Below are 22968 nucleotides of genomic sequence, written 5' to 3' on the forward strand. Positions count from 1 at the left end.
GGAATACCATCAGCTCTGGCAATCATATGTATATGTGGACAACTTTGTAGTCATGTGACTTCCACGTGTGTGTGGGGATCATATGACTTATGTGTATATTTGCCAGAGTTACTTCCTGTATGTTTACAACTGAAGATGGTGTTTGGATGAACACTGAAACATCGTTTTTCTTTTTATGTTGTCAAGTGATTTAAAAAAAAAAGAGTTTGTTTGAACATTTTCGTTAACTACAGTAACTTGTGCGTTCTCATACCTTGAGCGCCTCTAGTGACAGGAAGCCGAAGTGCGAGAGGAAGAGGCGGGCGGTCTGAAACTCTTGAGCAGGAGCTGGTGGTTTGCAGTCTGTCAGTGGGTCTGGGAAGGATTTATTCCTCCATAAATCCTCCGTGTTGTGCTCCAGTTTGGTCTCGTAATCGATCTGCTTCCCCATCACGACTCGCAGCTTATCATGCTGCTGCTCCAACTGAAACACACACACACACACACACACACACACATGAACAATATAGCATGTACTCCAATAAGACTATTACTGATAAACACATGCATATCAGGGGGAGTATCAGGGGATAGTTGAGTGTGTGTGTGTGTGAGTATCAGGGGATAGTTGAGTGTGTGTGTGTGTGAGTATCAGGGGATAGTTGAGTGTGTGTGTGTGTGAGTATCAGGGGTTAGTTGAGTGTGTGTGTGTGTGAGAGTATCAGGGGTTAGTTGAGTGTGTGTGTGTTAGGGATGGGACGATTACCGGTTTCACTATAAACCACGATAAAATTTACTGACGGTTAGTAATATCGTTTAAAATTTAATTATCATTAAAACCGTGTTTGATTATCGCGATTTTTAGATCCTGTCCAGCCAGCAACAGTCTGACAGGCTCAGTGCGCAATGTTGTTGTTTTTTTATTCAAGAAGGAATAGCGGAAGGCAGTGACAGCGCTCGGGAGATTTTTCAGCCTTTTAAGATAACCAATTCTGAGGTGTGGTAATATTTTGGCTTTAACAAAAGTCCTGAGGCAAACTTAATCGAGGATGGAAAACAATCGTTCATACAAGATGATCACAACAATATTATCAAACTCTGTAAACAATAAATCAACTCTGATTTAATTTTCAATACAATTAAAAATGGAGACGCAAGACGGCAAGTTATTTGAATGAAACGAGAGAGCGCGTCCATTGTGATACATGGTGTAACGTCTGTCAGAGAGTTTGAAGACAGTGCAAATGAACTGGTAGTTCCACGAGACTTTTATAGATGTTTTCTCTCAGTTATAAGCACACTCTTCACATACATGTCGAAGAGCGAATGTTAAAAGGGAAAAGAAAACACTCTAAAACACGCTACAAATCAAAGTGGAAGTAAACACATTATAATAAAACAACGGTCAGCAGTAGAGCGGTCATCTTCTTCCTCTTAGCGCGAGCAATCTCACTCTCACTGTTCGTGCGCGCTCACATAAAAACAGCATGCATACAATAACGTATGCCATAGAAGAAGTTATCTTAAAGGCACATCCACATTCATGTCATGAACACTACTTAACACTAGGTGGCCGTTAAAATGGATGTGCGCGGTGTTATAATGCATTGCTATTGACGACCGTCATTATAAGGAAGGAAATGGCACAGAATAGAATCTTGCTTTAAAAAGAGCATAGAGCTGCTTGTTTTATTTGTTGTCTGTTGATTTTAAAATATAAAACTTGTTGAAATGCCTTCAGTGTGATCATCTCTTTTTTAACACTTTCATCTCGTTTTAACAAAACCGTGATAATATTGATAATCGCGATAATTTTGGTCACTATAATCGTGATATTACATTTTCATACCGTCCCATCCCTAGTGTGTGTGTGAGTATCAGGGGTTAGTTGTGTGTGTGTGTGTGTGTGTGTGAGTATCAGGGGTTAGTTGAGTGTGTGTGTGTGTGTGAGTATCAGGGGTTAGTTGTGTGTGTGTGTGTGTGTGTGTGTGTGTGTGAGTATCAGGGGATAGTTGAGTGTGTGTGTGTGTGAGTATCAGGGGTTAGTTGAGTGTGTGTGTGTGTGTGTGTGTGTGTGTGTGTGTGTGTGTGTGTGTGTGTGTGAGTATCAGGGGTTAGTTGAGTGTGTGTGAGTATCAGGGGTTAGTTGAGTGTGTGTGTGTGTGTGTGAGTATCAGGGGTTAGTTGAGTGTGTGTGTGTGTGTGTGTGAGTATCAGGGGATAGTTGAGTGTGTGTGTGTGTGTGTGTGAGTATCAGGGGATAGTTGAGTGTGTGTGTGTGTGTGTGTGAGTATCAGGGGTTAGTTGAGTGTGTGTGTGTGTGTGTGTGAGTATCAGGGGTTAGTTGTGTGTGTGTGTGTGTGTGTGTGTGTGTGTGTGAGTATCAGGGGTTAGTTGAGTGTGTGTGTGTGTGTGTGAGTATCAGGGGTTAGTTGTGTGTGTGTGTGTGTGTGTGTGTGTGAGTATCAGGGGATAGTTGAGTGTGTGTGTGTGTGAGTATCAGGGGTTAGTTGAGTGTGTGTGTGTGTGTGTGTGTGTGTGTGTGTGTGTGTGTGTGAGTATCAGGGGTTAGTTGAGTGTGTGTGAGTATCAGGGGTTAGTTGAGTGTGTGTGTGTGTGTGTGAGTATCAGGGGTTAGTTGAGTGTGTGTGTGTGTGTGTGTGTGTGAGTATCAGGGGATAGTTGAGTGTGTGTGTGTGTGTGTGAGTATCAGGGGTTAGTTGAGTGTGTGTGTGTGTGTGTGTGTGAGTATCAGGGGTTAGTTGAGTGTGTGTGTGTGTGTGTGTGTGTGTGTGTGAGTATCAGGGGATAGTTGAGTGTGTGTGTGTGTGTGTGAGTATCAGGGGTTAGTTGAGTGTGTGTGTGTGTGTGAGTATCAGGGGTTAGTTGTGTGTGTGTGTGTGTGTATCAGGGGTTAGTTGAGTGAGTGTGTGTGTGTGTGTGTGTGTGTGTGTGAGTATCAGGGGTTAGTTGAGTGTGTGTGTGTGTGTGTGTGTGAGTATCAGGGGTTAGTTGTGTGTGTGTGTGTGTGTGTGTGTGTGTGTGTGTGTGTGTGTGTGTGAGTATCAGGGGTTAGTTGAGTGTGTGTGTGTGTGTGAGTATCAGGGGTTAGTTGTGTGTGTGTGTGTGTGTGTGAGTATCAGGGGATAGTTGAGTGTGTGTGTGTGTGAGTATCAGGGGTTAGTTGAGTGTGTGTGTGTGTGTGTGTGTGTGAGTATCAGGGGTTAGTTGAGTGTGTGTGAGTATCAGGGGTTAGTTGAGTGTGTGTGTGTGTGTGTGTGTGAGTATCAGGGGTTAGTTGAGTGTGTGTGTGTGTGTGAGTATCAGGGGATAGTTGAGTGTGTGTGTGTGTGTGAGTATCAGGGGTTAGTTGAGTGTGTGTGTGTGTGTGTGTGAGTATCAGGGGATAGTTGAGTGTGTGTGTGTGTGTGTGTGTGTGAGTATCAGGGGATAGTTGAGTGTGTGTGTGTGTGTGTGAGTATCAGGGGTTAGTTGAGTGTGTGTGTGTGTGAGTATCAGGGGTTAGTTGTGTGTGTGTGTGTGTGAGTATCAGGGGATAGTTGAGTGTGTGTATGTGTGAGTATCAGGGGTTAGTTGAGTGTGTGTGTGTGTGTGTGTGAGTATCAGGGGTTAGTTGAGTGTGTGTGTGTGTGTGTGAGTATCAGGGGATAGTTGAGTGTGTGTGTGTGAGTATCAGGGGATAGTTGAGTGTGTGAAAAAGTATTGCCCTCTTAATAAAACGTTTAATAACTTTTTTTTCTCCATGACTAAAGCTTCAGCAATTATCATGTTGTGCAAGTATGATATCGTTGCATGCCTAGCTAGTGTGTAATGCTAAAGATAACAGTGTGTTCTGAGGCTTTTATACCTCCTTATCCACAATGTCATGGAGATCCGGGATGCTCAGGTCGGCTTTCACAAACGGAATCTTATCCACTTCCTCTGGGAACGGTCTGTGCTTGACGTTAAACCGAATCCCTACATCGTTTTTGGGCGTGGGTCGGCTTTCAGGAACAAACACTTGCTGTAGGAGAGATGGACATAATGAGACAGCATTAGCATAACACTGCGCATTATTATTCCCAAATACAAAATCTGAGAACCCACATTCTCTCAAAGGACATTGTAATAGAGAGCATTAGTGCCTATCCACTTATTAATTTAATAAATAGAAAAACTCTTTGTTAAAGTGTTATAATGAAGCAAGCCAACCAGCTACGAAGTGAATTGCAACATTAGGAACTTATTTGAAGCAAAAAAAGTACAAAAAGACAAAGGAACAAGACTTCTGGAATTAATGGCTTTTATGAGGGAAAGAACTACAATCCCATGATGCATTGTGAACAACATAATTGAATTAAAAACAATGTAGAAATACCAAACTAATTTAAAGTTGTTGATTAAATCTACAGAAACAATATTTTAGGTTTATTGTGAAAAATGCATATATATATATATATATATATATATATATATATATATATATATATGGGATCTTCATGGGAGTGGGCGGAGCTAAAGAGCTCTTTTGGTGCATTTTGCTTGCCGCAACTCTCTGATTGGTGGAATTTTCTTTATAGCATCATGGGTAATGTAGTTTTTCACTACAAAATCACCTGTTAAACACAATCAGTTGAAAAATAAGTTAACAAAAATTATGGCTGATGGCTTCAACCTCAGAACTCACAGTAGGGCTGTCTTTAAAAGTTTATAAGTTATCGTTACAAATCAATTATTTCCCTATAGAGAAATCTTGTGAAAGTTATTTGCTTCCGATTGGCTACTTAAAGCACATCTCTCCCCTGATTGGTGGTTGATGTTGCGTCTTACCTTCTGATTGGCTCTTGCGCCTCGAGGCTGATGGAAGAGCTGCATTGTCCATGCGTGTCGACCAGACATGCCTCTGATTAACATGGTGACTGATGGGCAGGGGTCTGCTGACACGTGCACACACACATTAACAGGGAATAAGTTCTCTGAATCAACATGCACCAATGCTACATTTTCTAAATGTCATAATCATTTGTTAACAAACAAGTATTAATTACTTCAATGAGCTCATCGTTTCTGCATTGAATTATTACATTGTTTAAATTAATACAGTTTTAGCTAACTGTGATTTTGTATAATGTACATTTCTGAAATATATAACTTAGACCTTAAACCTCTGATAACAGATCACTCTAAATTGTAACATGTGACCCTGGATCACAAAACCAGTCTCGAGTCGCACGGGTATATTTGTGGCAATATCCAACAATACATAGTATGGGTCAAAATTATCGATTTTTCTTTTATGGCAAAAATCATTAGGATATTAAGTAAAGATCATGTTCCGTGAATATATTTAGTAAATTTCCTACCGTAAATATATAAAACATTTTTGTGAGTGAATGCTGCACAATCGCCAACAGAAATGAACAACTTTAAAGGAGATTTTCTCAATGTTTCGATTTTTTGCACCCTCAGATTCCAGATTTTCAATAGTTGTGACTCGACCAAATATTGTCCTATCCTAGCAAACCATACATCAATGGAAAGCTTATTTATTCAGCTTTCAGATGATGTAGAAATCTCAATTTCAAAAAATGTACCCATGTGACTGGTTTTGTGGTCCAGAGTCACATATGGACTCAAGCACTTTCTATAAAGCTGCTTTGAAATGATGTGTATTGTGAAAAGCGCTAAACAAATAAACGTGAATTGAACTGAACTGAAATCAGAGCTGTACTGTACTGGAGGAATGGAATATGAAGGGTGTTTTTCTCACTCTGTTCGTTTCCCAGAGGCTGCTCCAGCATGGCGAGAATCACAGAGTTATCCAGGACGAAGTATCTGAAGTTACTGCGAGACGTGGAGGTGAGACGGGAATATTTGATCAGTGTGTCCTCGTTCAGGAGACTGCAGGGAGAGGCGGGGCCGCTGGGAGACGGGAACGCTCCTAACACCTGCATTATACTGGAACACACAGCAACACAAATCAAGGCCTTTGTCCACACTAATACGTTTTAGTTTGAAAACGCGTTTTTTTCTCTCCGCTTTGGCCTTTCGTCCACACTGAGACGGTGCTTTTATTAATGAAAACGAAGCTTTTTGAAAACGCTCTCCAAAGTGGATGAATCTGAAAGCGCTGGTTTGGTGTTGTAGTGTCGACTGTCAAAACTGAGGTATTTAAAAACAATTAAGTAAGTTTAGTCATGTGACGCATATTGTACCAATAGATATTCATGTTTATAGCGGTATTGTGCCTGTTATGTGCTGTTCACTTTCACACTGTTGATAAAGATATGTTACATCACACACTCTTCATATCACAGTCCTGCAAACATGACAGACAATTCACTCGCATTTGCTAAACATGAGAGCAGTCGCGTTCAGACCAGACATATAATGGTGAGTGAGAGCGATCTGGACGATCAGTGAATGCTGAGATATGTGCTAAATAAAATGATCCTGCCAGAAGAATTGCACAATAACTTTATTATTTATTTTTGCGCCTGTATCATCTCAGTGAGCTTCTGTGAGAGTTTACGCATGTGCTGTAAAGGTGAACTTAGTGTTTTTAAAACGAAGACGCCGTTTTCAAATGTATCCGGATTGATGTAGACGTAGCCCAAGACAGGCGTACGTATCGTAGGAGAGAAATCCATGTGTGTGTGTGTGTGTGTGAAGGACACTCACCATGATAGCGTGGCCTCCGCTGCGTCTTTGACCCTCATAGACGCAGGGTTGTGCTCTTTGTCTCCTTTGTACTTCACTTCTTGTTCGCCGGTTTTGGACTTGCTGCCCGAGATGCCAAGCTCGACAATTTCCAACACCTCGATCAGACAATCCTTCAACACAACACAAGAGTACACAAACAACACAAACATATTCAATCTCACAGCTAAAAAACACACGTGGATAAAAAAGAAGAAGATGAAATTCAATTAACATCTTGATATTTATGCATTTTCTCTAAAAATTTTTCAATAAAAGGAATCGTTGTTTCTGGTACTGCTGTTTTCCATACTTTTCAGTATTTTTTTAATATCATTTTTAGGGCTGTCAATCGATTACATTTTTTTAAATCTAATTAATTACATACTCTGTGATTAATTCATCTAAATTAATCGCATAATTTTTGCTGTGAAAGTATTAAATATTTCAATTCAAATGAATCAATGAATAATCAGCATTAGTGACATTAAAGTTCAAAAACTCTTTTATTATTATTTTCACTGTTCAAATAATGGCCATAACAATCAACAATATGACCTAATATGCTAAGGAAATAAATTAAAAAGTGCTTCAGGAAGAAGATTTTTTTTTTCACTGTACAAACAAGGCATCTCAGGCCACATTTATAACCTAGTCCTAGGGGAACACTCCCCTCAATGTGAACACTATTTCTCTTGTACGTGCCATAAATAAACTAAATTCGCGATGGCGGTTTATATGTTATGTCTGAAGAGGCTATTTGCAAAACCTCTGCTAACCCTCTGTCTTCTATCACTGAAACTGGCCTGCAGGACATTGCGATCCATTTAGCAAGGGAATTGGTCAGTCGGTCACATACAGATTTGCTAAGTTTGCCTTTCAGGTTTGAAGATGACGTTGACTGCTAGAGTTGGTATCACGGGACGTGCTAGGTCGTACCTCCGGATTAACGTTAACTCCTGGATGCTTTGCATTGATGTGGTACTTTAGAGTGGACGAACTCCGGTGATATGCAAATTGCTTGCTGCAGACGACTTTATTTTTATCAACACTTCCATCAGGCCGTTTTTTATAAGTAAATGTTCCAATCAATGATCCAGGCAGCGCCAGCGCGTTCTCGTCTCCCTCCTTCATTTTACAGTCGAATGGTGGCTAGAACGGCTCCAGGTTCAAAGGTCAATACGGAATGGATTAATCTGCGTTATTTTGACAGCCCTAATAATTTTCTATTTATATGCACCACTATAAAAGTATGATACCATTCAAAAGTTTGGTGTCAGTAAGAATTATTTAAAGAAATTAATACTTTTATTCAGCAAGGACCCTTTAAAATTAATCAAAAGTGACAATAAAGACATTTATAATGTTACAAAAGATTCTATTTCAAATAAATGCTGTTCTTTAGAACTTTCTATTCATCAAAGAATCCTGAAGAACTATGAAGCTGTTTTCAACATTGATAATAATCAGAAATATATTCACATAGAAAAGTGAATAAAAAATGTATATCTTACTGATCCCAAACTTTTAAACGCTACTGTATATAGCATAATAAAAAAGCAATATTTACCTATTTAATGTATAGTATGTTAATATCAACATTTTAAATCTGTAAAAGTCCTTTTTTAGAAGATGATGTAATTGAATCATTGAAGCGCTGAAGTGATTCGTGGAACTGAATCAACCGTATCAAATCTATCACCTTTTTAAAAGAGGTTTCACTTAAAGGTGTCAAAAAGTAAAGCGAGAAGTGGAAGTGAAACCACTGCCGCTCTCTTTAGGAAGCTTAAAAGCCAAATCAAAAAAAGGTGTAAAAACATCACATTGTTTCTTGATAATCATTGATATTTGTCATTGAACTAGATGAGATTTGGACACAAACAGGAAGTTTAAGATGGAGAAGTGGCTTGTTTGACTGCTCCAGTTTCAGCATTTACGACTCTAACCAGTTGAAGTTGAGGTTTGACTGGCCGTACCTTCTCGTTGAGCATCTCGGGGTGTTCGGTGAGCCACACACACAGGCAGTGGAAGGCGGCGACGATCATGGAGTGCAGATCTCTGGAGTGCAGTGGAGCCGGGCGACTGCACTGATACACGATGTAACTGCACACAGAGCTGACCGCACGCTTACGATCAGACGAGTCCACACTCACCTTCACCTGTACGCACAACAAACACGCATTTCACTCAGTTTGCACACGAGCGGTTTAAAAGTTTGGAATAATTACTCTTCTGCTCACCAAGACTGCATTTATTTGATTAAAAATGCACTAAAAACAGTAATATTGTGAATAAATATTGCAATAATTCATGTGATGAAAGCTGAATTTTCAGCATCATTACTCCAGTCTTCAGTGTCACATGATCCTTCACAAATCATTCTAATATGATGATTTGATGCTCAAGAAACATTTATGATTATTACCAGTGTTGAAAAGCGTGATACATTTAGTTTTTCACAAATCTTTAAATATAGAAAGTTCTAAAGAACAGCATTTATCTGAAGTAGAAATATTTTATAACATTATAAATGTCACTTTTAACCAATTTAATACATTCTTGCCGAATAAAAGTATTAATTTAGTTAATTTTTTTAACTTTTGAATGATAGTGTATCACGGTATCCACAGAAATATGAAGATATGTTTCTTGAGCATCAAATCATCATATTAGAGTGATTTCTGAAGGGTCATGTGACACTGAAAATTCAGCTTGATCACAGGAATAAATTACATTTTACAATATATTCACATAGAAAACAGCTTTTTTAGATTGTAATAAAATTTCACCATTTTTACTGTATTTTTGATCAAATAAATGCAGCCATAATTATTCCAAACTGACTGGTAGTGTATATATATAAAGACCCACTGGCTATAACCATTTACTGTATCAGAATCTTTATTTGTCACTATACAAAAGAGTACAACGAAATTATATGCAATCCTATTCAGCCCAAAAATCAATCTCCTACTTTACAAGCAATAATCATATGTTAATTTTAGAAAATAAGTGATAGATATAATAGTAGAGCTGAATCTGTCAGCGTACCTTGGCGAGGCCGGCCAGCAGCTCGAGGGCGGCCAGTGAGATGCTCATGTCGAGTCTCCACTGGGAGTTGAGTCTCTGCGTGAGCAAGTGAATGCTTCGGATCAGCAGCCCGGCCGCCGTGTCTGTGTGGAGAGCTGGGATATAACACACAGCACGCCACAGACAGCGGGTTAGTAACACACACGTGCACAAAACGCAAGCCAGGCACTGAGACATGTGACGGCAATGATGAACCATACACATGAACACAGACGAGCACAAAAACAAGTTACAGACAATGATGATTATCTAGTCCAGCCAAACTCATAAGCCGCGTTAGGCGTCATTTGACGTCATGCTTTGAAAATAAATAAAAAGCATTCATTATACAAAACAAAACTGGTTAAAGATGTTCGACAGATCAACAGCTTTGGGTTTAAAAAAATATCTGTTGCGTTTTAAAATGCACCATCAACGTGTTTGACGGACACCATGCGACTTCTACAAACATGCAGAGATGCATCACTTGCTTTAAATTCTGCTTATTTCCATGTTTATCTCTCTTTAGTGTGTAATGTTGCTGTTTGAGCACAAAGTCCCTCTGAGAGAGATATTCTCTATATCAGTGTCAGTGTTTCTGAACTCCTGAAACGCCTCCATTGTAGTCTTGAGTTTCTTCCGGGAACGAACTCGTCATTGTAATAATTAATACGCAGAATAAAGGGGCGGGACCCGGTTGGGTTAGTTAGTAGTGTGTTAAACTGGCGGTTAGGCTTGAATGTTCCCCAAAATCCACAGAAAATCAAAAGAAAAATCATGTTATGTGATGGCACAAATATAATAAACTAACCTACACTCTGGTTGCTGTGGTAAACGTGAGTGAGGATATAATAAACGGGATTATTGATAGGATATGCGAGTCATTCTGGGATTTCTACTGATTAATCCTGGCATTACTGGAATAACTCAATGTGTGAAACCTAGGGATGCACGATTAATCGAATTTGTAATCGTGATTATAATGCCACAATTATGTAATCCTTCAAAGGCACAATTACAAAAACTTACATTATTCTGTGCTTTAGATGGGTTTTTTTCTTGCGTTTTTCCCCCCATTGTTTTAATTTTAGTTTTAGAATAACATTATAATACCATGCATAATTTTACTTTGGTTTGGTTTCTTTAAATAAAAATAAAAATGAATATTTGACATTTGAGGCTTATTACTATAGAAAAGCATTAAAGGTTTTTCAGGAAGAGTGTTTTCAGCTGGTTTATTTTGATATAACAATATGGCATTCAGTCACGTAAAACTATGGTATAAAGCTATTAAAAACATAATTTAATGTAAAATGTGATAATCAGAATTAATAATCGCAAATTTAAGGGAATAAATGACAATTATGTTTTTTGATTTTAAGTGAAACCTGTCATCTAAACTTGCTAAATGCATAAGAAGAACGAAAGAAATTGGTCAAAGTCAAACAGTGGAAGCTCAAACGGCTGAGATGCAGTGGTTGGTTCTGCATTAGTGTGTGTCTCTCACCGTAGTCCCTCAGCAGGGCTTGAGCGGGTCGATCGCTGTCAGGAGTCGTGGCTTCGGAGCTGCCAGCGCTAGCATTGCTGATGCCACTGTTATTGCGACTGTGGCTCTTCGCCAGAGAATGGCTTCCATCCACACTGCCCTACAAAACACATTCCCACCAGCACTTCATCAATGCCATTTATAATTGGGGAATTGTAAATGTTCTTTTTCACATATCATCTTGCAGACACTTCAAATCCAGTTCAAGCTCTATAAATAACAAGCAGAAAGTATAACTCGTACCACTTCAGCTTGGGCACCGACAGACTCCAACAGAGCAGAATCCTGGACGATGTTCAGCATCGCCGCTGTAAAACGACACACATATGAAGTTATTATTGACACTCACAGGGATAAAAGCAAAAAATAACACTGTGTCCTCACTACACGCGATAAAAGGTTATTTTCCATGTTAATCAGAGTGTGTGTCCTAACCAGCCGCGACGGCGACACGCCGTCTATTTTCTATTTCTATTTTTCTGCAACGTCGCGCCGGAACAACAAACACAAAGTGTGGCGATGATAATCTCAGGCACTGTTTATGTGCTTTATTTATTGTTAAAAGCGTGTCATGTGACTTTGAATATCATTTAGTGCTTCAGCTTTGTAGCTGTAAAAGCAACAATGGATAATTCACCTCAGATCTCGAAATTAAACAAATGGAAACAAGAACGTTCAAACTGTGAACAAACAAGTGTATTATTTCAGAAAGATTGTTTTAGTAACTCAGTAGCCTATGTATTTGAATAATGTTTAAATGGTGTAACACACGCTGTTCTGATTGGCTGACTCCGCCCACACGCTGTTCTGATTGTCTGACTCTGCCCACACGCTGTTCTGATTGGCTGACCCCGCCCACACGCTGTTCTGATTGGCTGACTCCGCCCACACGCTGTTCTGATTGACTGACTCCGCCCACACACTGTTCTGATTGGCTGACTCCGCCCACACACTGTTCTGATTGGCTGTTGGTTTTGATTGATTTTAACGCATCTCGCAGTCGCGTCGCGTCTAGTGTGGACTAGACAAATTATTCGTCGCGGGATTCTTATCACATCGCGTCTGGTTAGGACACGGTGTAATTCTTCTGACTGGAAACTTTTTAAGGCTACTTCGTGTTCCTTTAACCATCACTTTTTTTAGATACTCGAGATCAATTGCATTTTAAGGGAAGATGAAGTTTTAGAACAGACTTTCCACTGCCAGTTTGTGTAATTTCGATTTTTCAATTTGATTTGATTGAAGTTTTATTCGTCATTTGTACCTGTACTAGTAGAAGTACAAAGGAATTTTTGTAGCAAAGCTCATTGAGTCAACATTAAAAAGTCAACATAAAAGAAGAACTAACAAAACTACACACAATAAATAGACATTGAGAAAGTACAGTAAAAAAAGAAAGAAAAAGAGAACAGTATAAACCTACAACAAACCCACACAATAAAAACAATTACCTCCATATAGGAATATTGTACATTTGCTGTTCACTTTATCCTGAGATAGTACATAATATAAATAAAAAAAATACTATAATTTTGGAAATTAAACTTTTTACGGTTTACACTTACAGGACTCTTCTGTAATCACTACATACTTCCTTATTGCTTTTATTGCTTATTGCTTTTATTGCTTTTATAACATAATTTAATAATAATAATATAGTTATTTTAATATAATAATATAAAATAGTATACATGTATATATATAGTTTGTTTTATAACATTTCACTTGACAAAACCGTAAATGGACATATTGAACAGGCGTACCCAGTATCATCTGTGTATTGATCGAGTCTGTCTCTGTTTGCAAGGCGCCGATCAAAATATTGACCAATCGCAGCTTCAGGGAGAGGAAGGTGACCGCCTTCTCATGCAGTGAGTTTTCATCATTGCTGAATTTCCCTTCCAACAGAATCTGCAAATGTATTTAGGAAACCAAAGATTTTTTTCTCAGAAAATTAAGTTACAGAGATCCCAAGAAGATTACTAGATAATAAACCCCTTTTTACCTCCGATTTGACGTTGCCAAAGTGGTGAGGAAGAGGAAGCATGGATAGCAAGATATGGATGGAAGCTCTTCTCAGCTCAGTAGGGTTCACGTATGACTTAAACTTGGACAACTCTCTGACGGAGCAAAATTAACAGAAATAAATGTATTAACGATGGAGCATGTACATTAGTAGAGGTGTGGGATAGGCATCATCTACGATAATATCATAGCTGTTGTTTTAACAACGTGGAAGCTGGTGTTATCGAGTATGTCACTCACATTGCAAAAAAAGACACCTAGGGCCCTATTTTAACGATCTAAGCGCATGGTCTAAAGCACAAGTTCACTTAGGTCGTGTCCAAATCCACTTTTGCTAGTTTAACGACGGGAAAAATGGTCGGTGCCCCCGGCGCATGATCTAAAAGGGTCGTCCCTATTCTCATAATGAGTAATGGGTGTGTTTTGGGATTTACGTGCGTTAAACCAATCAGAGTCTCATCTCCCATTCCCTTTAAATGCCAGTTGCGCTCGTGCCATGGCGGATTCGCTATTTACATGACGGAATTTGATAGTGGAAAGACCGAACGCGTCTCCAGAGCGCAAACGACACTGTGATTGCGAAGCACTGCTACTTCTGCGGAGTGATTTACTCCAACTCTGAGCGAACTCTCTGCTCCTCACCACGGGGCTTCTCAGGCGCTGCAAGCAAATCACTCCGCAGAAGTAGCAGTGCTTCGCCTTCTGAGAATATAGTTCCCAGTATGTATACAGTTAGGAGATGGCTGTGTCTCATGTGACCTTGTTATTCGTACACGCTGTGACTATACAAATCACAACATGTAAAAAGGATTATTTTGTCTCTTATTGGGAGCAGTATGCTAGCTGGAGCCGTTTACCTCCAGTCTTTGTGCTAAGCTAGGCTAGCGGTGGGTGCGTCAGACAGAGTTATGGCACGCACGGAGATGAGAAGGGTATGTATGGACTTATCTAACTCTGGGGGATACGGTGAATAAGCTAAAGTCCCAAAAAGTCGGCGTGATCCTTTAAGCAATATATCACGAGCACAAGTGCTTTTTTCCTGAATATCAGCTTGCAAATGTGACATCGATTTTAGAAAACAGTTTAATAAACAAGAAGTTCATATTGTGAGCTACATTTTAGAAACAATAAACGCCAACTAAACTAGTTTTTTCATATTGCTATATTCAAAATATTTTATTTTAAAACATTAATCTCATAGCATTATTCATGCATTTGTAATTGCAGTGCAAATACATCTAAATGCTGCTTTAGATGCAGCTTCTGTGCCACTTCTTTGACACTCATTTAAATGGATTGGTAACAGCCTATAGTGAATTATTATTCCAATTGAATTTATAGATTTAATGTAAGAATTGGACATAAAATATGAGGCATGCATCTCATAATGTTAGAAAGAAATGCCCCCTGGAATCAATTTTAGGTGTCAAATATCCCCCTTAATTAAAGTTCATTTCTGACACTGCTGTAAACCAAACAACGCACAGAATATGAAAAGCTTTGGTAGTCAGATGTGCACAACAGCCACAGGTACCAGCACAAAAACACAGTCAGCAAAATACGGTCTAATTATCATTATTTACAAAATCCCAGACAATATTAGAATATTTTCACCCCAAGAATGTATTTTGTATCCAGACATCAGACAGCATTGCTCACCGATCAGGTAAGATGGTCTCCAGTGCAGATATGAAGTATGGAACCACAACATTGATCCCTTTGAGATCGGAGCAGAACAGAGCCGAAGAGTTCAGGATGATGCTGGCTAGAACGGGCCTACAAATGAAGTCTGATATCTGAAGACCCTGGATCAGGACCATGTAGAACCTGACAGAAACATCAGATACACAACAAAAGATAATTTTTTTAGTTAAGTGCAATTATTTTTTATTTTTTTTCGGATCTTACTTTCATGTAGTGTAAAGGCCCTTGCACACTGAGTCCGAAATTTTCGTATGCGTTTTTTCGTATTCGTGATTTGGTGGCTTTGAATTGTCAAAACACCATTAAAATGCTTGCAACGTGAATGTGAATGTAATGTTTGTGAATGTAAAAGGTCTGCAAAGTTTCAAAGATCCAAGTGGAGGCAAATTAAGTTATTGTCTTAAAAGGAAGCGAATGTGAACTGTCTGAAATAGGTCGTCAGTAATTCCAGTCTTACTTCCTGCTCGAGCTTACGTTGGTTTGTAACTAATTTGCATAATGCCAGCCTATTGCTTTCATTGGCTTCCTGCAAACAATGTCTACTTTGCCCCGCCCTCAAACACGGTAGTGTTGTTTTGTTTGTTTTTTGTTTCTGTTTGTATTCAATTGGTATGCAATATGCAACTCCATTTCTTGGACTGGGCAAATGTATTTTGTCCATGTATTATGTATGAACCGATTGTTTGTTCTTTACTGTTATTGAGAAGCGTCCTTGAGCTTGGAAAAGGCGCTATATAAATTAAACATTATTATTATTGTAGTTGTATCTGAGACTGGAAGAGTTTGGTTCGTGTTGTTAATGTCGAGAAGACGCTGTTTTCTGCTGCCAAAACAAATCCACTTTGATAAGATTGAGACGATAAAAACGACAGCATCGTCACTGTTTGAATTACTGTGCATCAAGTGCTGAAATTCAGATATGCTAATTTGCTAATAAGCGGTCAACCAATCACAACAGACTGGGCCGTCTGACCAATCAGAGCAGAACAGCTCTCAGAAAGGCGGAGTTTAGAGAGACTGAATCTTCAAACTAACCATTTCAGACACTGTGAGAAAAGAGCTGCAGCTGAAATGTATATTATGATAAAATTAAAGTGTTTTATGACCTTGGATGCATGTAAACCTATTATATAGGAGACTCAAAAACAAAATTCGGAGCAACATTGAAGAGGTGATTCCTTGAGAACATCTAGTGATTACCTGGACAGGTACACTGGAAGTATCTCCTCTCCAGTCTTCTTACTGCAGAAGATCCTGCACAGCGTCCCACACGCTTCGGCTCGACCAGACTCGTAATTATCAGGAAACTCGTTGGCGTCAAACATGGGATTGGAGACCATGGTGTCCGTGGACATCTGAGACCCTTTACGTCTCAGCTCAACTCCAGCTTGAGTCGCCAGGGCTGAGAGAGAGAGAGAGAGAGAGAGAGAGAGAGAGAGAGAGAGACAGAGACAGAGAGAGAGAGACAAACACAAACACTAAGTGACACTTTTCTCATGCGTATTTGCAGGAGGCCATGACAGGGATTACCGACAAAGAGATTTTACAGGTAGAAAAATAAAAAAGCGGCGACTAATTTGCTCTAATCTGCTAAATACGACTATAAGGCATGAATATATTAAGATTTTAAGCATTAACATCATGATTTTACAAACAAACATTCACCTTAAGGTGTCAACGTTCAATGCATTGAACTTTATAAGGAGCAAAGCATCAAACTACAGCACTGCACACACTTCAAGAGCTGCAATGTAAACAATTTCAACTATTCTAACTTGATCTTTTGATGCACTGCCAATTATAAGACAAATTGCATGATGTATTATTAAACGGGCAAAATATGTGGATGCACATAGACAATGCAACTTCAAAATGCAAATGACAATGACACTGTCAACATAATAAATATTCTAATAATTATTAAAATGGAGACTTTGGAATTAAAACTTTGGAATGAAGTTTTTCTTTTAATGTTTTTGAAAGAAAATTGATTGCAAGAACAGCAAAAAAACAATCATATTAAACTGTAAAAATATATATTAATAAAATAAAAAAAAGAATTTATAGTAAAATGTAATTTTCAGCATCATTACTTCAGTCTTCAGTGTCACATGATCCTTCAGAAATCATTCTAATATGATGATTTTGCTGCTCAAGAAACATGAAAAAGAAAATCATAATTATTCCAAACTTCTGACAGGTAATGTATATATTAAAATACTGGGTGAAAGGGGTAAATATGTAATACTACAAATGAATCATCATTTGTAGCTATAAATATTAAAATTATAAAAGATTTATCCTTCCACAAGAGTTTATTACATTTGTTTGACAGGCATAATTTCATTTGCAGTAGGAAGCGAGTGCTAATCTAATGGGACTTTTGCGACACCGGCACGTTTGTATCTATTTGGAGGACTCGGTCTTGTTCAGATCACACAAAATCTCATTAGTGTAGTGCCATAATGTGACTCGAGACAGAACAGAACACGCTCTTCTACATCTCCTGGTCAGTATCCCTGTTATCAGAGCATGTCAGTTGGATTTCATGTCAGACAAACGTTGATTAAAGGCCAATTTTTATAGTCCAGCATCCTAAATTAAGACATTAAGGCACAATATGGCTGAAACAAATTGCACCAACAACCACGACATGCATAAATATCCATACATAACATAAAAGGAACAAATGAAAACTGAAAGAAATGAATCAAACGCTAACGTAAAACAAAAAGCTGTCAAATAAATGCTGGGCAAAAACTCAAAATAACATTGGTTGGTGTGTTTCTTTGGAGAAGATCAGTTAGTAGAGGTCCTTCAGGAGATGATATGGGTAGGAACTAGTTTTAATGATGGCGGGGGGTAAGTTGAATCAAGGAGAAGGATCAAGCGCAACAAACATTCTCGGGTCTCGGCGGACACGTGACGCTTGTAAAACATCTCGGCCAACGTCCCACCTTAGGATCCTGAATATTTGTTGCAGTTGAGCCAATGGGATTTGGGCAGCAGTCAAAACACTCCCGGACCTTTAACTCAAGCAAGTTTATGCGCAAGTCTCTTGCCCCAAGAAAACAAGTACTGCAACAAATGAACGAGTGACAGTGTAACGAAAGAAAAAGATTGAAGTAAACAAACTGAAATGAACCAAATAACTGCAACTGGTAAAGCTTGTGTTCCTACTTACAAGATTTATAAGAAAGAAGAATTTGGAAAAATGTTGCTGCAAGATAACAGAGATAAAAATGGAAACAAATCAAAGAACAGCAGTAATAGTAGAGTTCAGTAAACTATTGTTTCTGTTTTTGTTGGTTTTACAGACACAAGGGAGACCATTGAAAAATTACCAATCATGCACAAATTAAAACTGAACAAAAACAAATGCAAGAAAAGAAAAGGATGTACGCAACGCTATCAATGATTTCAATCAATTCACTACATAAAACACTGGATTAATCCCACATTCTCATCAGACTAAATGCCTATTTGGTAGTAATTTATTCATACAATAGAACTGAGTGCAATAGCTGAATCATAAATCTACTTTAACTTAACATACATGTAAACAAAGCAATAAACCAATTTCAATGGAGTCAATTAATCGGCTAATATTTGTCATGTCCAATTAACAGAAGCGTTTGCATCAGTTTCAAAATTCATCAATGCATGTTTTTCCATTTCCATGTGTGCATTTGGAAGACGCTTTAATCCAAACTGACTTAGGGCGTGTTCACACTTGTAGTTCGGTTCTTTTTAACATTTAAATGATATATTTAGTCCTGGCGTTCAGTCATTTTTAACACCGAACCTAAAGATACAAAAATGGCTTTCATGACGTATATATTTTTTTGGACACAACTTACCGAACATCCAAAACAATGCTGTGTGTAAGATGTGCTGCAAGAACACGTGGTTCTGATGCCTGTACTGAACTGTAATGGGCGACACTACATCACCTGTCTTTGGTCCATGTTGCGCTCATATTTCAGTCGAACCGCACCAGGGTTCGTTTGGAAGCGGACGGCTTGTTTCGGTTCGGATGGCATGGCACTTATTCAAATGAGCCGCACTAACAGAGCAAACGCACCAGAATTCATTTTAATTGAAGCAAGTGTGAACACACCCTTACATAGCATCAAGGAACACATTTTTATCAGTTCATGCATTCCTGGGAATCGAACCTTTGATCTTGGCTAGTTTTTGCTAGTGTCATGATATACTGTTTGAGCTTGAGCTACAGAAATACAATTTGCTGTCATTTAATGGTATTTTAAATACAATTTTAGGTCTCTATGCGTGTATGGCTGACGAATGACATCTTTTTTTATTTTTTTATAAGATGTTCACTTACAAACAATCATAAAATCTCAATATTCACAGAATCTACACTAGTGTAACACCAACCCTGAATGTGGTACAATCTTGCAGGTAGGAATATTTTGTAAAAAGAAAAAGAAATAAAGACACCCTCAACAGGTAAAATAAGTAGAGAAATGAAAACAAAGGAAAACGGGTGACCGCAGGATTGATTATAAGGGGTATTACAGTCATACCGGTCATGCTGCTGTCTCTGCTCAGGCCGGAGTGGAGTTTACAGTGAACCAGTGCAGCGTCAAACAGCCACTGGCCAAACAGGTTCAGCACGCTGTTGACCTTGGGCCGGGTCGGCGCCGGGAGCGGTCGGGGCTCGGAGCTCGTCTGGTTTGGGCTGGAGAGAGGGGATGTGGAAGACGGCTGGTGCGACGCTTTGGTCTGGCCAGTCTGTGGAGTGGAGAGTAAACTAATGTCAATGTCAATTTTATTTATATAGCACCATTACTCACAACCTAGGTTGACCAGACAATACAATATAATAATAAAAAACACAATACAATACAACGTCCTCATTGATTATATGCCAAATAAAAAAAATGTGTTAACTTAAGCCCTATACGGACGGGATTAGCTTTACCAGGGTAGATGGAGTGTAACTTTACCACAGGACGTCTGTAATATTAATGGTCAATCCGCATGGGATAAGAGATCTCAGTAAACTAGCAGAAGTGGGAGAGTAACTGGATTTACACACCGCCGTCACTCCTGTCGTCATGTGTGTGTTACGCTGCTTCCTGATTTCACGTGCACAAACACATATAACCTATATTTATATATATAAAACAGTTATGTCCGGTCGAACGATGTATTAATTAACTTCATATTGGATTGTGTTGGTAATAGACACTTATCTAACGCTAAAAGATGTTTCGTGCCTCTAACAAGTGCTGTCGATCTTCTTCTGATCTGAATGGTGTGTGTAAAACACTTGAGTTTTGCCACAGACTCGTTCCAGCGACTAGAGCACAACTGATGCTTTTTGTAATATTTTTTTAATATTGTTTTTTTTGGTGATTTTTCCTTTTATTGTGACAGGACAGTAGAGAGATAACAGGAAACGAGGTGGGAGAGAGACGGGGGATGGGATAGGGAAGGGACCACGAGGCCATTGGCGCCGACACAACTGAATGATTTTTCAAGCGCCTCCATACTAGAAATTACGAAATATTTACGTACATATTTACAGCGGGTCTATTCGCACGGGATTAGTATTACCTGAGGTTATTTTTCCAGACCTTTTTACTGAAGGTAAAAGTCGCCGTAATCTTTACTGACATTAATTACTTTACCCCTCCTCTCCATGTTACACTAGTCCTGTCCGAATAGGGCTTTAGCAACGTAAACATATGTTTGTTCTCAATGATATTGTTCATTGAAGCTTATAGAGTAGAGTATTGTGAGAGATCGAGTAAGCGAGTGTACCTACATTCACAGTAGATATAGCATTTTCCTTCAGGTCAGTCCTATATTCATAATAAAATATCTGTTTGAATATCTGCTGCGATTTTCCCATGACACGCTAGACATTTTTCAGTTGCGTCTTGCTTCTCCGTGTTCACAAGTTTCAGTCCTTTCAATATAAAAGTCTTCTCTATGGACTGACTCACTCATAAAGACAGTCTTTTCCGCCATCTAACGGTGAAATAATGTATGTAACTTCTGTTGCTGTTCATGGTCAGGGACTATTTTTTCCAGCGGAAGGAAGTGATTTTAATTCAAGAAAGTTGCATAGATACATATTTTTTAGCTTTAATATTTGTATAGTGTGGTAACCGTTTTATAAAAGCCATAAGGTACTCAAGGCTAGTGCTGTATCGTGAATAAGTCACGGCTGAAGGGGTTACAGGCACGACGCGCATTACATGATGCGCTATATAACTACAACTGATTAGATGCTCATACCGTTGAGGCTTTGCTGGTTGTCTTCGCAACAGCGGTGGGGCGGTGCCTGCGGTTGTGGGGGGGTGTGGTGTTGGTTGTTATTGAGGGCGTCGGCATACTGAGCCTATTGACAGGTGTGGGCGGAGCACTGTCCGATCGGGGGCGGGAAATACCTGTGAGACAAACGAAACAAGCAGAGAAGCAAGAAAACCAAAGAATTAAAACCGTATGACACAGAAAAGAAGACAGAGAACACTTGAGAAATCACGTCTGGACACATATTCAGCCATAAAGCACCTGCCAACATGCCCAATGTTTATTTAATTGCAGGACAATATCGCAGCATATCCATTTCAGCCCTAAAATATGAGAAAATGCAAAGTTTATGTCTATTTGGACGTCATGACATCTGATGCTTCTTGGCCATTTCAACGTCATCAGCAAGGCCAAACAATTCAGCTCTATGACAAAACAATAATGCAAATCCGGATACACGCTGTAGAATAGATATTTTCAGCACATTTGTTGCATAAAACTATTTTATGTGTAAAAAGGAACATGTATATCCATGTTGCTTGATGGTGAGTACTGATTGGGTCAGTAGTGCAAGATTCACCAACTTTAAAGGGATAATTCACCCAAAATGTTTAATTCTGTCATCATTTACTCGCCCTCATGTCGTTCTAAACCTGTGTGAGTTTGTTGTGGCAAGTTTTCACTTCAAAGATGTCAAATGCCACTGGCTAAGAAGTCAAGACTGCAAGTTGATGACAAATGAAATGTAGTCCACTATGATGATTTGTTTTGTCCTGACAAGTCCTGCTTTCATTGTATGTAAAAGAGCAGTGTAAACATTCTCCTAAACATCTCCAAGAAAGATGTTTGAATTGACATGATGGCGAAGTAAATGATTATCATTATTGGGTGAATTATTCCTTTAATCCACACACTATAATCTTGAACTCAAACACAGATGTCCCTCGCATTACTAGCCTTCATTTCACTAATTTCTTAGTCTGAGTAAAATAATGAAATATAATGGGCAATGATTTTCGTATAATTTGATTTGTCCTTTGTAAATTATATTTGATGACAAGGTAGGAAAAGGGCCGATGATTTTGTATGGCGAGATCTTACTTACGACTCGTTTAGTCATGCTTATAACGCGAGAGAAACCTGTTCACAGCATTTCAAAGAGATGCAACCCGCTACACATTCCAAGACATCATCACTGATGCATTTCCATACAGCATCCCAGCTCTGCATCTGATTGGCAGAAAATGCTGGTCACCCCTGCATTCAAATCTGGTTATTTGCCTAAACCCTCTGTGGTCATACTGATTGGTCAGCAAAAGAAGCAGATCTCCCTCCTTGACATCCTATTCTCCAGAAAGATCCACAGATTTAAACCGGAAGTTTATTGATTGTCGCCTGTAAGAGGAAAGCTGATATTTCAGAGCCATTTCATTATGTACACCTCCACCTCTGTCACCTCACAGGGGACATTAAAGACCCCATATTAAAGAAACATGAAGTTGGAGAAGGACATCAAAGGACGTCTGCTTTTTTTTGTCAAATATCCAATAGCCTTTAGCTTACAGAATAGCAACTGGACTGATGGTTCAAATTCAATTAATTCTAGATGGTTGAGAATGGAAATAAAGTACACACATAATTTGCAGGTAATATTAATA

General features: G+C 38.9%; 1 protein-coding gene across 10 annotated transcripts in view; it reads right to left on the reverse strand.

Moving 5' to 3' along the window:
• Positions 1–22968, reverse strand: part of ralgapb (Ral GTPase activating protein non-catalytic subunit beta) — a 52299-nt gene that overhangs the window by 13790 nt on the left and 15541 nt on the right. For 4 of the 10 annotated variants that reach the window (XM_082136314.1, XM_082136309.1, XM_082136315.1 and 1 more), the window contains 15 exons: positions 21296–21447; positions 19573–19780; positions 16223–16424; positions 14978–15145; positions 13299–13413; positions 13057–13204; positions 11537–11601; positions 11255–11393; positions 9730–9863; positions 8655–8837; positions 6661–6812; positions 5750–5937; positions 4810–4916; positions 3848–4003; positions 254–463 (listed from right to left, as the gene is read on the reverse strand). In XM_082136314.1, coding sequence (XP_081992440.1) covers positions 254–463; positions 3848–4003; positions 4810–4916; positions 5750–5937; positions 6661–6812; positions 8655–8837; positions 9730–9863; positions 11255–11393; positions 11537–11601; positions 13057–13204; positions 13299–13413; positions 14978–15145; positions 16223–16424; positions 19573–19780; positions 21296–21447 — 2327 coding nt within the window. The remainder of the gene's footprint in view (positions 1–253; positions 464–3847; positions 4004–4809; positions 4917–5749; positions 5938–6660; positions 6813–8654; positions 8838–9729; positions 9864–11254; positions 11394–11536; positions 11602–13056; positions 13205–13298; positions 13414–14977; positions 15146–16222; positions 16425–19572; positions 19781–21295; positions 21448–22968) is intronic. The other 6 variants (XM_082136310.1, XM_082136318.1, XM_082136311.1 and 3 more) reach the window with 3 other exon arrangements.

This window comes from Leuciscus leuciscus, assembly GCF_965113295.1.
Source record: "Leuciscus leuciscus genome assembly, chromosome: 14".
Classification (NCBI taxonomy): domain Eukaryota; kingdom Metazoa; phylum Chordata; class Actinopteri; order Cypriniformes; family Leuciscidae; genus Leuciscus; species Leuciscus leuciscus.